The sequence below is a fragment of the Betta splendens genome, chromosome 9, assembly GCF_900634795.4.
Source record: "Betta splendens chromosome 9, fBetSpl5.4, whole genome shotgun sequence".
NCBI lineage: Eukaryota > Metazoa > Chordata > Actinopteri > Anabantiformes > Osphronemidae > Betta > Betta splendens.
Window position 1 is genome coordinate 711,882 of NC_040889.2, and position 15,579 is coordinate 727,460.

A 15,579-nucleotide genomic window follows, 5' to 3' on the forward strand; every position below is an offset into this window, starting at 1 on the left:
GGCTTTCTGCCGGAGATAGAGGTTAATGCCAGCCCACACTACTGACCCCTGACCCAGAACCTGAAGCAGGCCCCCAGCACCACTTTAATGTGGCCCTGCAGAACAAGAGCCCGGGTGAAAATGACCATAGGCCTGTTGAAAGCACTTCTTCAGTGTCTACGTCACCTCAGGGTAAAACATGAGAGGCCTGTGACATTATTGTGGCATGTGTTGTTCTCCACATTATTGCAATTATTAGAGAGGAGCAACACCCTGCCCTACAAATACAAGACCCTGAGGAGACTGCTTCCATCATGGTAATCTGCAGAGTGGATGGACAGTCAGATGTGATTTGCTTTAATGTCTTAATCAACCATCAAAACCACCAATAAAAAAACTGAATAGATGCAAACCATAATTTATTTGTTTTTTTTTCATTTCCTACAAATACAAAGGCAATTGTTAGATTTTATGATTCTTCCAATAATTCATACAATTCACCTTTAACTATACACTCATCTCCAGCTTGTGTTTGGGAATAGTTCCTTATTACTCTTACAGAATTGAACTCTGGCATTTACTGAACATCACTGACTGTGTGCATCTGTGCAGCAGAATGTGACTGACCTCCTCCTGCTGTTCTTCCACACTCTGGGGCAGAGTGGAGATAATAAAGTCACTATACTTGGCGATCAAGTTACATCCTTTAAGCTACGCAACACAAACATCAGAAATCATGTGATGTGTATAAACTGTATTAATATTACACTTTATAATACTGAATTATGTTTTTACATTTCATTTTTAGCCATGTTCTTCTATGTCTGCAGGATTGCGCGTACATAAAAACTGAAATTAAATTCTTATATTATTACGTGTTTTGGGTAACTTTTAAAAACCTAATTAGATTAATGTAATAATTGCTCTCCATAAAACGTCGTGGATTATTGAATTATCATTACTTTACAAATCCCACATCAACCACAACAGGAATTTTAAAAATGCATAGACATAACATTGCACTTTTAATTAATACAAACATCGGTATTAATGCAATTACTGAAGTAACGCCTTAGATGAGTGAAAAAGTCCTTACTTTACGAGTGAAATATAACAACAATACTAAAATTATTTCGTATTTAGTAACGCTGAACACTATATGATTAAAATGTAAACTTACGCATTGACTCGAGCAGCTATTTTCTTCCAAGCTAATTCTTTCTCTTTCGCCGCTGCAGCCGTGTTGCCTTTTCTACGGAATATAGACTCGTAGACGCTATATGCTTGACGTATCATATTCATTTCCGGACGTCTTTTGTTGTCCTGTTGCCATGGTGACTCGTAATATCTTCACTCCATTGATCAGGGCTTTGTATCGTCGCGGTGCACGCGCTTAACTCTGAGTCAATCAACTCAGAGTTGCTTAAACCAACTCTTTTCAGCTGTTCTGAAACCGAAAACTCCAGGTTTGCAAACTCAGAGTAGATCAACTCAGAGTTTCGTTTTAATTCAGAGTTTGTTAAACCTCCTTCTTGAAACGGGCCCCTGGTGATGAAAAGCTTACTCCCTGAAGTTTTTGACGCCGTGAAGCAGTCCTACATCGGATGGAAAGAAGAAGCGTGTCTATCTGATCTCACAAGACACGCACGCCATGCTTATGACACTCGAGCAGAAGAAGATGGCAAAGAAAAAAAAACAACAGAGCGAATTGTATCTGCCATCCTTGAAGATGTTCTCTGCGAGCCATAACAACAACAGAGGAGCGGGCAGGTTTCGCGTGCGAGGAAGAAGAAGAGACTTTACACGGAATTGGCCCAACAGAGACGCAGGAGGCGCATCCACCCTCCATCCACCCTCCCAGGAGGGTGGAAGGGTTCCTTTTACATGATGACATAGACGACACCGCACAGACACACACACACACACGCTCACACTTGATACATGCTCAAGTGATTCAAATTCATGCTTGCCTGCTTGCAATGAAGACTTGCTTTCTGCTTAAAACATCCCACAGAGTGATTTTGAATAGTGAAAAAGAATAACAAACAGCTAAATGACAACAGCTGCATGACCCCACATCCAAATGGTTTCAAACAATTTCCTGAGTTTGCTCTGACGGTTCAAGGTGAATGTATGGTGTTTTTAGTAGACTCAGGAGCAACAAATTCGGTAATAAAATCTTTCATGTTTTCCAATCCACTTAAAATGAGTGGACAATTTGTGCACACTATAGTCTGGCCAGACAATAAAAGAAAAACTTACTGTGCCTCTGTCTTGCACAACATCAGACGGCAAGACACTCAAACATTAATTTTTGCTTTCAAACTTATGCCCAGTTAATCTATTAGGAAGAGATCTCATGTGTATTTTGGGTATTTCACTGATTTCCACTCCGGAGGGAGTGCAGGTTACAACCACAGACAATGTAAATAATTTTTCTTTTGTTTGTGTTAATTTCAGCTCAGAGCCGCTGCTCTACTCTTATCAGTGGCTGCTGAAGGGAGAGGCTGTAACTGAGGCCCTCATACAGGCTGCTCGACAGCTGGTTTCCCCACAAAATACGACCTTTAGAGATGCATCTGACCTGTATTGTACAGTACATGTGTCCACTGGTCCTGATGAGAAGTTTGAAAAATCATGGTTACGCACACATGCTGACAAACTGACCTCAACCTCTCTATTCTGGGATGAACATATTTCTGTGCTTGCGATTTCTCTCACTAACAAACAAGAGAGATTTGTTGATGCTTATTCTACAGATCCACATGTCCTTCTGTCAAAACATGACGGAGACAGATGGCAGGACTTGGGTCCTTTCGTGGACAGATGTCAACTGGGAGGAGACTGGCAAACGACTTCGGACCTGAATGTGACGTATTTACCTACTGTGCATGCTTACAAGAAGCGTTTTCAGTCTAACTTTCATGCGCAGCGTACAGTGCACTTGGTACCTCAACATTCCACACACACTCCACACCACGTGTTTTTGTCGGAGGACGCTCTGACGCAGTATCCAACCTTACAGGAAGTTCCGGCTTCCCTGTGGGCCACACACAAATATGATGTCGGTTTGATCAAAGGGTGTGACCCAGTGGATTAGACTATGTATCAAAGGGGGCAATGTTAGATGCTCTCACAAAACATTGGTACACTAAGGGATTTTCGATCGATGCGCAAAAATATTATGAAGCATGTATGACATGCGCCCAACACAACCCAGGTAAGACGGTTGCCAAACCACTGGCAGCTCACCCACCACCGGAACAAGCGTTCGACCATTTAATGTTGGACTTTATCGAACTGACGCCTGATTTCATCCCATCCACGGGATTCCATCTAAAATCAGCAGTGATAATGGCTTCGGACGTTATCACGCCATTCACGTACGTATGAGCCGGTAGGTGCCCATCTACATGCTGGCAGCGGTGAATAGGTGCAGTAGATCGCTGTCAATGATCCATAAGGTTGATCACGGCTTGAATGATTTAACCAGCAGAGTAAGTAGGGGCGCTGTTGAGCGGTTGTTGTTCAGTCGGGAGGATCGAAGTTTTGGATTTTGATTTATTAGCAAGCATAACTTAGCAAATAGCTAGCGGTATTGTGTTAGCTAACTGTAACCTGAACCTCCCACCCATTATCCAGCCCTAACACTAACCACAATAACCTCTAAAGCTGCTTAACATAGCAACTTAGCTAGCTGTTCGCTGTTCGCGAGGATGCAGAGCAGGCACCTACCGGTCCGTATGAATGCGCTGATAAGTTCTGATCAGCCAATTCGTTATGGCTGATAACATCCAAAGCGGGTGTAATGGCTCACACTTTGCAAACCAAGCCCTAGAGGAAGTGGAAAAGTTTCTGAACATTGGCATTAGAAAGCACTGCTCTTACCACCCCCAAAACGGAGGGGCGGTAGAGAGAGAGAATGGCACTTTGAAAAACAAACTGGCCAAATGCTGCTTAGAGACTGGTCTCAAGTGGACTCAGGCTCTTCCCATTGTGCTCTTAAACCTCAGCCCGTATGTGATCCTATTTGGTAGACCTCCTATGATGGGACTCCACCCTTAGACCGAGACTAGGATTTTACCACCTACTGAAATGTGCGAAGGCATAATGCTACAGTACTGTACGAATTTATCCTCTGTTCGTTCTCAAATCTCCCAACAGGTGAAAGCAGCTCTGCCCAAACTGGCGACAGATCCGTTGCACATCATCCAACCAGGAAACTGGGTGATCATTAAGGAGCTTTGCAGGAAACACTGGAACTTAAAACGGTGGCAAGGTCCCTTCCAAGTCCTTCTGACGACCAACAGGGCTGTGAAGATCGCAGAAAGAGCGACTTGGATCCACTCCAGCCACTGCAGAAAAGTCCCGGATCCCACAAACGACCCACCATCATCAGTACATCCTACGGAGAAAACCACCACTAACGAAAAGAACTGAGAAGGATGACCCTCGCTGTGCTCACACACACACGCACTGAGCTAAAGGTGTGAGCCAAGCGCCACCTGAAGCTGCGCCTGTGAATCACACTGTCTGACCATAAATCTACACACAAGCTCCTGAGAAAACATACACACAAGCAGCCTTGAGTTGCTGATGCTGGTTGACGTGTAGACTCTGGAGACGACATTGGGAGGAAACCTGGCGGTGATAACAAATCCCAAGTGTCTCTGTGATCAGCTGATCACAACCTGAAGGACTCCAACGAACTGTCAATGTGTCAACAAACAGGTTGGAAACAATCTATCGCTACTGTTAAACAGGAAGAAGACATTGATTGGGACCCTGTTGTTTTGATCTTCACTGTATGTTACTTTGATATTTGCTCTAAATTGTGTGGTTGATTTACACAAGATAAAAATGATTGTCATATCAACCATTGCGGTGGCATGTGTGGCCCTCCTGCACTTCTGGAGGACTCACACATTTGTTCACTATAGACCCAAGCGCGACATTAAGGAGCCTAAAGCATGCCAGCTTGCCCAAAACGATGTAAATCAGAACCCCACAGGAAATATATGGTTAGCGTACATCAAGTACACTTCTAAGACCCTCACAAACAATTCATGCGTGGCGTGTGCTGTCGCCAGACGCGATCTCATGGCTGTGCCCACTCCTTTTAACAGCAGCGAGTGCTATAATGAACGACAACTGCGGAATAGGGAGACCGGGTGTAGATACACTGCGGACTTCAGCGTTCCGAGATGTGCAGAATGCGCGCCTTGCACAATCTGGGCAGGGGTATGGAGATGTATAGTCCTGTCACACATAAGAAAGTTGAGGCGGCCGACAACCCGCTGCCTGTACTCAGGTAATGTTCCTCACAGGGGGAATACATCTTTTACCCTCAGCTCCACAGAAACACTCACGGACCAGGTGCAGTGCCCCAGGTGGTTCCTTTGATCCTGACCTTTACATAGACGCAATAGGCGTACCACGAGGAGTGCCGGAAGAGTTTAAGGCTCGCAACGAGCAGGTGGCGGGATGGACGAGTGCTTTACCTTTCATGGGCCCCATAATAGAGGTTAATATGAATTTTGCCTGGATCAACTATCTTTATTACAATCAACAGCGTTTCATCAAAAAAACTGCGGGCGGTATGAAGCTAGACCAAACGTTTGGAAAATGGAAATCAGTTTTTATGTCAGCAATAGTCTCGCTTATCATTTTCATGTCCATGATCATGTTGCTTGGTTGTTGTGTTATTCCGCTGATTAGGGGTCTCATAATGCGTGCAACATCAGCGGCGCTTTCATACCAAATGACACAATGCACTACATTCAGGAATCCGGACACCGATTCACTCATTGATTCTAATGCCGACTCTGTAGATGATGATGTTGACATTAATAACGAGGACTACAAAAATGACTCAGATAATGATGATAGTCACGCGGAGGCTGACTCCACAATAGTATAATCACCATATAATCCTCTTCCCATTTTTCTGCTTGACTGAACAAGATCTGATTGGAATAAAATATTGGCTTGTTTCCCTTTCTTTTCAGACACTCACACACAGGGTTATTCTAGTATAACTACTATAAGCAATACACTTAACAAATCATTTTTAAGAATCCTTTATTACTACAGAATGAATGCCACGATTGACAATTTTTATTCTTTTAATGTTTAACTAATGTGTAATTAAAAGGGGGATTGTAATGGAAAAAAAATTACTTTTATGCTTCTTGTGTTTTTTTTTCCTTCTGTATAGCAACCATGTGCTCTGTACTTGATTAGACTCAGCAATGAACATTCTTAGACAAACAATCTATCTCCCTCTCAAGGTTCTGTCACACATTAAGTGCTGACATCTAATGTTGTATTTGACTGACCGATTGTTTATGGTCTCTGTCTGCCTTTTACCCCTGGTCTATGGCTCCTTCCTATCTGACCCAAGGCTGTAAACCTAGTGCGTCTTGTCTTTGAAGCTCGGTGTCCCTTTCCTTCTGATAGCATGGCACCCAGGATGCAGGAGCGAGAATGTAAACATCTTCACCCACAGTGTGATTTGCTTTCCTCATTATTTGTCATTTTCTTTATTATTTCAATAAATCGCACAAAAGGACAACTCTCTCATCTGCCTTTATTCCACAATTTCCACCACACTGATAAACAAAAATTTAAAAAGCCATTCACATCAAAAAACCTTTGAACTCCGTTACACCCACCCCCACTGAATTACATCGAATTTAGCACTATACAGAGCACCAGCATTGCTATGAGATCACAGTCAAAAGGGTTAACAACAGAGAATCCAACACAAAGTGTATCCCATTAGGATAAGGTGGTATGAGAGCAGCGCTTATCCATCAATACAACTACTGGTGACAGGGTGCCTGGTACACCCCACAAAACCCTTCTCCACAAAACTAGTGTAGCATAAGCCTATCACAACTATTCAGAGTGCACCATAGCAAAATATCCATCAAACCATGAAAACAAAACTGTCAAACGTGAGATTTGGTCAACAAGAGACCGAAACATTGACCTACAAATCGTCTTAACATCAATTTTATCATACACAACAACCTGTCTTGACATGGTTTGTATAAGCCTATTAATTGGCTTAACCAACCTGCCAAATCTGGACCTGACCTGGGGTTGGAGGCTTGGGAGGTCATTGCATGTGAGGGAGGATCAGTTAACACTGTCAACGGTGTGTGCTGTGCTCTATGCGGGTTCTGTACCACCCAGTGCAGGTTCTGATGGTCTCACACCGACAGGTCCTTCAGTTACAACACTCACAGGCTCAGTGTCACAACCCATAGAGAGACCTGTCGCAGAGTCATCGGATGGTACTGAGACATCCTGGGGGTCAGAGGTCACACTTGCAGCATCAGTTGCATGAGATTGAGACTGACTTGGCACAGAAAACCGAGTGAGCCATTCCATCGTCCTCCAGTCAGAGTCCACAGCCGGGTGACTGTCTCCATCTCTCAAACTCACAGATGATGCATTTCCACTTCCAGCATCTTCATCACACAGTCTCAACCATTTCTCCTTCAATCCATGAACTCTCAGATGACAATGAGGCGGACTGGCCTGATTCCCCACATGCATCTCCCACAGGAAGGAAGTTGACTAGCAAAAGCAGGTTCCTGTGGACCTGTGTATTTCTCAGTTAACTCCAAACATCCCTAATCTACCCTTTACCTTCCACACTCATTGAAACAATGAATCGGTTACTTCCAGTGTAATAAACGGGCGCTGCGTGAAGCCCTGTGAAGTTAAACAGTTTTGCTAAACAGGTTTAAACATATCAAAAATCAGCCAAAATCAGCCACATGGGACCATCAGCTTTACTGATGGTCTGATTTCTCTTTATTCCTCCATTGTGCTCAAACCAACGTAAGCTTAATTGATTACCACAGTTAGCGATGCAATTAAATACAAAATAGCTCAACGATGTTCATAATTCTACTAATAAGTGACGTTGCTGCTTTTAATTAGAGTTTTAACCAAAATACCGTCACCGTGTTCCTTTTTCTGTACGTTCTCATAGCTTCTCTTCCGCATGGGAAAAGTAAGCATCATGTCATTGGTCAGCAGCCCTGGCCTCCTATTGGCTGGTGATTTTTGATAGGATTGTCTCGGGTCGTAGAAGCGGGCGCACGCGTGAGACAAATTGAGAGCGAGCAGCAAGAACCGAGAGCGAGGAGGAGGATTCGAGAAAAATCCTGGAAATCTGAGAGTGCGGATGAAGATTTGAACGCGAGCAGAGTGAATCTGAGCGCGAGCACAGACATTTTAAAGCGAAGAAAGGGTTTTGCAGAGCAAGCATGACAAAATCTTAACACTAAATCGCTAAAGTGCGCTCTCCAATTGAAAAACTACGCTCTTGATTAAAGATAGAGATCTCACCCCATACAATATTTAGTCACGTGACAGCTGTGGCTCAGCTACGGTGCTGTGGGGACTGATAAACAAGGAAATGAACAATATCTGATTTCTGACTTTTATTTATTTGTCACCTGACAACCAACATACCATATTTATTCATAGAATTATAATTAAATTAGTGTAGTTTTAGTGTGTAGTTTTATTGTGTATATAATGTAAAGTGTGTTTGTACAGTAAATCAGTACTTTCGAACAATATATCAACATCACGTCACGTAAAAGGCAGCTCGGGCTGCACGGTTTAGTTCATCGTTCTCGCAAGCAGCAAGGGCTCCAGTTCCTTTCCTGATTCGTTCATAAAGATCATTTATTCGTTCGTTCTTTTATCATGTGACCACTTGCAAGCGACAGTCGCGCTGTTAAACAACAATAGCAGGGAAGATTCAGGACATAAATAACGTTACAGTGGTGCGTATTTGCTGAGTTTTCACATGGCTTGAATTGCTTGTGGCATTTTGTGACTATAATTTGTCCGCTGAAGCAAATCATGTTGCCTTCAGTATATAGTGTTTGAGGACCGCGATCATTATTACAACGCCCATAGCGCCACCTGCTGTAAATGAACGAATGACTCGAAATGATTCGTTGACGTTACTGATGGAGAGTTAAAAATCCAAATCAGTTCAAAGAAGAGAAATTCCCACCTCTAGTCTCGAGTTGGAGATCTCTAACTGGACACTGGGTATCAGCAGCGATGCACTGCTGGTCTCGACGGGGACCGGACAGGTGCCTCCAAATTCCACGAAGAAGAGTATCGGCGCGTCACTTCCGCTTTTGGGCAATCATGGCGTCCTCCACGACGGGAGACGGCGTGAGTATCTTAGTTACGGGGAAAAAATCGAAAAAGAACAAAAACCAAGGTAACGTTATGGGTTTAACTAAACTAAACACCGCTAAACGACTCCGAGTTGCTGTAACTTTAACATTGAGCTCAATCTTAGCCGGTAAATTTGGATTATAACATGGCCGAAGCAAGAAGCGCTTGATTTTAGCATGGGGTCAGTGGCGATGTCAACATATAGAACGCAGTAAAGTTGTTTTTAACTCCATTAGGGCTTAATAGCTTGTTTTCGCATTCGAGTTGAGAGATTACGACAGTAAAAGCATGTTTGTCAATAAATCCACGACAATTAGAGAACACACACCATCACGCTTACTATGAAGATATCTGATGTTTGCTATCAATCTACAGATTCCCTGTTACCGCACATGTGAAATTCTTGTATTACACTGTGTTGTAAATGCAGGGGTTTCATATCTACCTTTTTTGGTATACAGTGGATGACTCCGAACTCCTCACTGTTCCTGATGGATGGAAAGAGCCTATGTTTACCAAAGAAGACAATCCTCGTGGTCTTCTGGAGGAAAGCAGCTTTGCTACACTCTTCCCTAAATACAGAGAAGCCTACCTCAAAGAGTGCTGGCCGCTCGTGGAGAAAGCTTTGGGAGAATCCGTATGTTTTCCGAGATCTTATCCATCTCTCTTCACTCTGATTTATTCACACTTTTTTAAAAATGTCACCACAGAAGTTACACACACATGGTGGAGATGTCAGCATTTTTCAGAAATCATTTGTGACATAGCAAGCTTTCTTAATCTAATAAGCTAATTATGGATACACTATTTCTATGTCAATTAAGAAGTCCACATACCTGAGAAAGCTGACTGCAAACACACAACTGTGAAACTCTGAAAACTTTCTGTCAAGCACATTATAATTAACATGTATTAATCCGTCAGGATGTGAATAGTTTTTTTTTCTCTTTTAGGTTTGTGCAATGACAACAAGAAAAAATGAATTGAGTGCAATCAGTGTGTCATAAAAGCTTTAAATATTGAAACTCTGAACCACAGCCACATTATTTCAACCATATGTGATCTTGATTATGTTTCTCTTAGCAAATAAAAGCCTCATTGGACTTAATAGAGGGCAGCATGACGGTTTACACAACTAAGAAAACATTTGACCCATATTCCATCTTAAAAGCAAGAGACCTCATCAAGCTGCTGGCCAGGAGTGTCCCATTTGAACAGGTGATGACCACTGTCCTCACATACTGTCTGCCCACAGATTGAGAATACTGGCATTCTTGTCCTATTGACAACCATTTAATACATAGAGAGTGGCAACAGCTCCTAAAGATTTGTTTGATTCTCTTCCTTATTGATTTACTATTTTGAATGTTTTCAGGCTGTGCGGATATTACAGGATGATGTAGCCTGTGACATCATTAAAATCGGGACCCTGGTTAGAAACAGAGATCGGTTTGTGAAGCGAAGGCAGCGGCTTGTTGGTCCAAAGGGTTCAACCCTGAAGGCAAGTATCGCACAAATGTTCAGCCTCCTTTCAAGTGTCTTTGTAATTTTAACTGAAGTATCTTTTGAAATGTGTAATAGATTTGGAGGAAATGGAAAGGAATGTTGTTTTTGTTAATGGTGCATCATCTTACTATTGTGCATTTAGGTGTTAATGTCTCTAGGTGGCAGCATTGCTTCTTAGCAATGGATCAAAACAAACTAACACCACTGTTCTACTGTCTTAACTCCTCAGGCTTTAGAGTTGTTAACTAGCTGCTATGTGATGGTGCAGGGCAACACAGTGTCAGCCCTGGGGCCCTTTAAAGGCCTAAAGGAGGTAAGGATGTTGAAATGTGCGTGTGCTGCTTGTGTTACAGTGCAACATATACAGAAATGAATATTCATTTTACAAACATGATTAATAGTTTTATGTAAAGAAGTTTAAAAGAACTCTGGGATTAAAATTAATACCAGAGGAAAATTGCTTTGCACACTTATGATTGCTTTCACATAGTATAGAAGGGAAGATTCAAAATAGCAAAAAGTAAACGCAGACAGGCGTATAATATACCGGTGTGTATAAATACATACATATGTATACACATACACACTATCAAATCCGTTTACTTTGTGTGCACATACAACTCCCATAGACTGTTATATAAATAAATATAAATTACAAGTCAATGGGTGAAGTCATAGGTATTAATTGACCAATGATGAAGCTGTTTTTCACCCCATTCTTCAGGTTCGTAAAGTAGTGATGGACACAATGAAGAACATCCACCCCATCTATAACATCAAGGTAAGTTCAAAATTGCTGCTGATATCAGGGTTTATGCTGGGCCGAGCGCAGCAGGGGTAAACTGAACTGGACTGAAAAGTCTGAATTCATGCCCAGTGATGAACTTTTCCATCCTTGTTCTTGATTTCCTGACTGAAACAAGTCTCTCTGGGATTGTATGCCATGGTGGGCTCAACCTGGAACTGAGGGCATGAGGATTTCTTTTATTACATTGATTCATTCGTCGTAGGCTCGAGTCGTAGATTACTACTGCACAATAAACCTCTCTGCTGTGTAAGCAATTTTCAATATACAACCACTGGATTATATAATAATTCAATATAATGGTTTACCACTGGTCAGAGATGACATACAGTGTAATCTGTTGCAAAAGTGTCACATTGTCACACACAGTTTTTGTTTAATCCTCACACCTCTCCGTACCACTTTCTGTCGGCTGGAATCATCAGACGCTGATGATCAAACAGGAGCTGTCCAAAGACCCTGAGCTGCGGGTGCAGAACTGGGAACGATTCCTGCCACACTTCCGCCACAAGAACCTCTCAAAACGCAAGGAGCCCAAGAAGAAGAGGCGCGTGAAGGAGTACACGCCATTCCCTCCCCCACAGCCAGACAGCAAGGTCAGGAGAAGTTGTCTGCACAGCAAGTGGGAGCTATGAGTGCTTGCTAATTCTGAACACACTTAATGAACCTACTGTCCTACTAGCTGCTACTAGCTTCAGCAGCAGACTGATTCACCCTCGCTGTACGAAGGGAGGATATTGCAGACGTTTCTTACCGGCTGCAATCAGACTATAAAGTCAACACTGTTAATTACCTCCCACGCCACAACGGATGTAGAAATTTACTTTGCAACATTTGTGCAACACTTTACAATATTTATATTCTATTTATACAGTATACAACAATCTTACCTAATATTCCACTCGGCACACGTATACAGTTTTGTTTTTTGCCAACCTAATTTGATTTGTTGCTGTATGTTTGATCTGTTGCTGTACTTTCTTTACTGTGCCTATGCTGTAAAAGGCTTTCTTATTCATATTTTAGACTTTCATTTTACCTCAACTTTCAATTCTGGACTCTTTGTAGGTTGATAAGGAACTGGCAACAGGAGAATTCTTCCTGCGCAAAAGTGAAAAGAAAATGAAGAAGATGGAGGAGAATAAGGTCAGCATTTACCATCTTTCTTCTTTTAGTGGTATTCATTTCGAACATGATGTAATTTCAGGCAGCATGATGAAATTGGAAACCTAGTCATTGTTCCACATTCTCAGGTCAAACAAGCAGAGTCCCTGACAAAGAAGCAAGAACAGCGGAACAAAGCTTTCATTCCTCCAAAAGAGAAGCCGTTAATGAAAAAGACTGGTAAAGGTAAAAACAATAAAATAAGACGATTTAATCTGTAAATGATGTGCCTGAAACAGTGTCATAATATTTCCTTTAATCTTGTCGTGTCACAGCTCCTTCACAAAACAAGCTGGACATTGAAACCATCAAGGACAAAGTAAAGAAGGCCAAAACTAAGAAACTGGGGGCTCCTCCGCCAGTGAATCCAGCTCCTCCCAGCAACATCAAAAAGAAGAATAACAAATCTAAAAGCAAAGGCTGAACAGCCTCGCTGCTTCCGTAACACATGCTTTGTTAAGTGACCTGGGGTTCGCTGGACAGTGAAAGGACTCAGAATAAATGTTTTATGCTTGGAGTGAAACAAATTCCAGTATAAAGCATCACAGGCATTTTTTTATTCTTCAGATTTTGTATGGTAATTGTTCACACATTAGAAAATATGTTTTCCTCTGTTTTTAAGTTCAATACGTCTTAGGGAAATATGTCTGTTATCTTAGCAATCTGGATCTTATTTTGTGAGTAAAATCTGTAAAGCTAATTTTGGAACATTATCACCTTAAATATTGTTGCTAGGGTTTGTTTAGAGCTCTGTTCATAAAATTTAAATGTCACCCTGTATTATTCTGGTCTCTCCACAAACATCTGGTACCTAATCTGGGTTCTCAGTAGGTGCATTAATGCTCAAGAGTGTTGAAAACTACTGATGCATTGCGCTGATGATACTGTCATAGGCTGTAAAACATAATAAATTTCACATCACACAAAATAAAATCTCAAACATTTACGGTATTTGTGCAGCTGTAATGACTGACAGTTTGTAGCTCCTTTTTTAGCAGACAGAGAAATTGTTATTATAGCTCACACATTGTTTTCCTAGTTATTTAGATGTGAAATTTTAGCACGTATATTATTCTAAATTTCTCTTTATTGCAGCTGAGATTCAAAAGCCGCCTATAGACAAAATAAAAGTAGCTGTTGCATGAGCACTATTCATAGCAGAAAACATTGGGGTACTTGTAGTGTACAGCATGTGCCGTGACAATGGTGAAGAGGAGGGCAATGGGCCGCGTGATGAGAATGGCCACATAATTTGCTCGACCGGAGTGGGAAGGCGCCCAATCTGGGGTCCAGTCATAGCCTAAAGCAAAACAAGTGGTAACTAATTTGCATGTTCAGACACTGTATTCTGGCTGTGCTGTGTTTCTACTTACGTTTCTGTCCAATGACTGGGTCATTTCTATACTGTATGTATAAAGCATTCACCCAAATGTTTATGTATGAATACTCACGGCAAAGACTTTCCTGACAGCTGGAATTGCCTGTACATCGAGAGCAGGCTGGCCCTTGAGTATTATATGGATGCATTCCTCTTAAGTTACCGCTGTAGATAAAACCATTAGTAGTGTATGTGGTTAAAGTTCACCTCTCGTGATCCCAGTATCGGTTTTCTAAAACATGTCACACATTGCAGAGGCTAAAGATAAAAGGTTGATTTTTTTTTTTGAAGTTGGTTGTAGACATAATTTTACTTACTGTGGACCGTAGTTACACACAAAAAAGACACTTGCAGTATGGAATTTACCAATGCCGTTTGAACAAAGCTGGGCGGCACAGCCGACCTTGTGTGTGGATGCCCACACAATCTGGAAACATCCAAATACGTGTTAAATTGTGCAGTTGATATAAAACACATATTAGCCAACAATAGGTTTTCAGCAACTGTGCATGTACCTGTGTATAATGACGACATTCCTTGTTAGCGTTGCATTTATTGTCTTTGTAGTTGTAGTCTTCCTTTTCACTCACCCATTTTTCCACAGATTTGTTTACAGAGAATTCAGATGTTGGGTGGCCTGCCCATATGTTCTCCCCTACAGAGGAAAATTCTGGATGGCTGTGTCGGTCTTCATTGTGTCTAAACTCACAGCGCTCTGCCCATGCTTTTGCAGTGATTGCTAGGCGTTTGTCCCATGTCTGGATGAGGAGACAGGTCAGGCAGCTGAACTTTATAAGCTGTTTTAGCTTATACAAAGCTCAAAAAGAGAAGAGTTCCTACCATGTACAGCATGTCAGATGCAGGTGGACTAACAGATGAGCGTGCCTTGTTGTGCTCCCTGACACATTTGCCAATGAATTCCTCATCAGTGATGTCTGGAAGTGCGTTCGCTCTCGCCCTGACGATCACCAAGACGATCCAGGGCCACAGTAACCTCTGCCACACGCCCGCCATGCCTTAGACCAAAAGGCGCTACAAGGGAACACTTGCCAGCTGTGGGTTTGTGAAATGCGTCAGTCAAAGTCAGAGAGGAAATTACACAGTCAAAAGCAGGAACAGGATGTGCTGTTCATGTTGAAAAAATAGGTACACGGCAGTTCTATGGCACAAAATTTATTGGGTGTTGATGATTCGTATGTATTTTTTATGCATCTTGTTGTTTAACTTTAATTATAACATTAGTTACACAACATTATGGATTTGCTCTCCCTTTGTTTCTTTGTTTTACTACACTCCGTAGATTCTTACCCACCAAATAAGTTACAGGTTTTTCAACAAAGATCACCCTATAGCACTTTAATTAAATTAAATATAATGATTAAAATTTTTATTTAAAGAAATATTTAAACAAATCCCCTTCATCATATCAGTGCTTCAGACCAACTATCAAACGTATCAAATCAAATGCATTGTATAATACATTTGATTTGATATGTTTCGATTTTTGAATTAACTTCCTTTTAAA

At 41.8% G+C, this 15,579-nt stretch overlaps 3 protein-coding genes and 1 long non-coding RNA gene across 9 annotated transcripts in view; 2 read left to right on the forward strand and 2 right to left on the reverse strand.

Annotated features, from left to right (window-relative positions):
* Positions 1-9,154, reverse strand: part of LOC129604571 (RNA-binding protein 25-like) — a 35,887-nt gene extending 26,733 nt beyond the window's left edge. For 2 of the 3 annotated variants that reach the window (XR_008695578.1, XR_008695577.1), the window contains exon 1: positions 9,029-9,154. The gene's annotated coding sequence lies outside the window, so the exon portion shown is untranslated. The remainder of the gene's footprint in view (positions 1-9,028) is intronic. The other variant, XM_055511491.1, reaches the window with a different exon arrangement.
* LOC129604574 (uncharacterized) lies at positions 1,878-6,553 on the forward strand. The gene is made up of 2 exons (XR_008695581.1): positions 1,878-2,848; positions 4,144-6,553. It is a non-coding gene; the product is annotated as an uncharacterized LOC129604574 (long non-coding RNA).
* krr1 (KRR1 small subunit processome component homolog) lies at positions 9,062-13,627 on the forward strand. Of its 4 annotated transcripts, none has more exons than XM_029161906.3 (10): positions 9,062-9,195; positions 9,663-9,838; positions 10,285-10,419; positions 10,577-10,702; positions 10,937-11,020; positions 11,432-11,488; positions 11,938-12,108; positions 12,581-12,658; positions 12,766-12,862; positions 12,952-13,627. In XM_029161906.3, exons 2-10 carry the CDS (start codon positions 9,710-9,712, stop codon positions 13,098-13,100), a joined length of 1,026 nt encoding a protein of 341 aa, XP_029017739.1. In that variant the 5' UTR covers positions 9,062-9,195; positions 9,663-9,709; the 3' UTR covers positions 13,101-13,627. The 4 variants fall into 4 exon arrangements, with proteins under 4 accessions (XP_029017739.1, XP_029017736.1, XP_029017737.1 ...); XM_029161903.2 differs by having other exon boundaries at positions 9,111-9,244; XM_029161904.2 differs by having other exon boundaries at positions 9,111-9,244; positions 12,766-12,856.
* Positions 12,913-15,205, reverse strand: glipr1a (GLI pathogenesis-related 1a). The gene is made up of 5 exons (XM_029161907.3): positions 14,895-15,205; positions 14,570-14,812; positions 14,372-14,481; positions 14,128-14,219; positions 12,913-13,976 (listed from the first exon to the last, which is right to left on the reverse strand). The coding sequence occupies exons 1-5, from the start codon at positions 15,066-15,068 to the stop codon at positions 13,825-13,827; spliced, it is 771 nt and encodes a 256-aa protein (XP_029017740.1). The 5' UTR covers positions 15,069-15,205; the 3' UTR covers positions 12,913-13,824.
* Positions 15,206-15,579: the final 374 nt, after the last annotated feature.

Bases quoted from the DNA above. Each gene is read 5' to 3' on its own strand.
- glipr1a (XM_029161907.3), bottom strand. From the start codon at position 15,068: ATGGCGGGCGTGTGGCAGAGGTTACTGTGGCCCTGGATCGTCTTGGTG. The intron at 14,482-14,569 runs GTACATGCACAG...GGATGTTTCCAG, and splicing joins AATGTCGTCATTATACACAG to ATTGTGTGGGCATCCACACA. The intron at 14,220-14,371 runs GTAAGTAAAATT...TTTTATCTACAG, and splicing joins GTGTGTAACTACGGTCCACA to CGGTAACTTAAGAGGAATGC.
- krr1 (XM_029161903.2), top strand. From the start codon at position 9,169: ATGGCGTCCTCCACGACGGGAGACGGCGTGAGTATCTTAGTTACGGGG. The intron at 9,839-10,284 runs GTATGTTTTCCG...TGTTTCTCTTAG, and splicing joins AGAAAGCTTTGGGAGAATCC to CAAATAAAAGCCTCATTGGA. The intron at 12,659-12,765 runs GTCAGCATTTAC...CCACATTCTCAG, and splicing joins AGAAGATGGAGGAGAATAAG to GTCAAACAAGCAGAGTCCCT.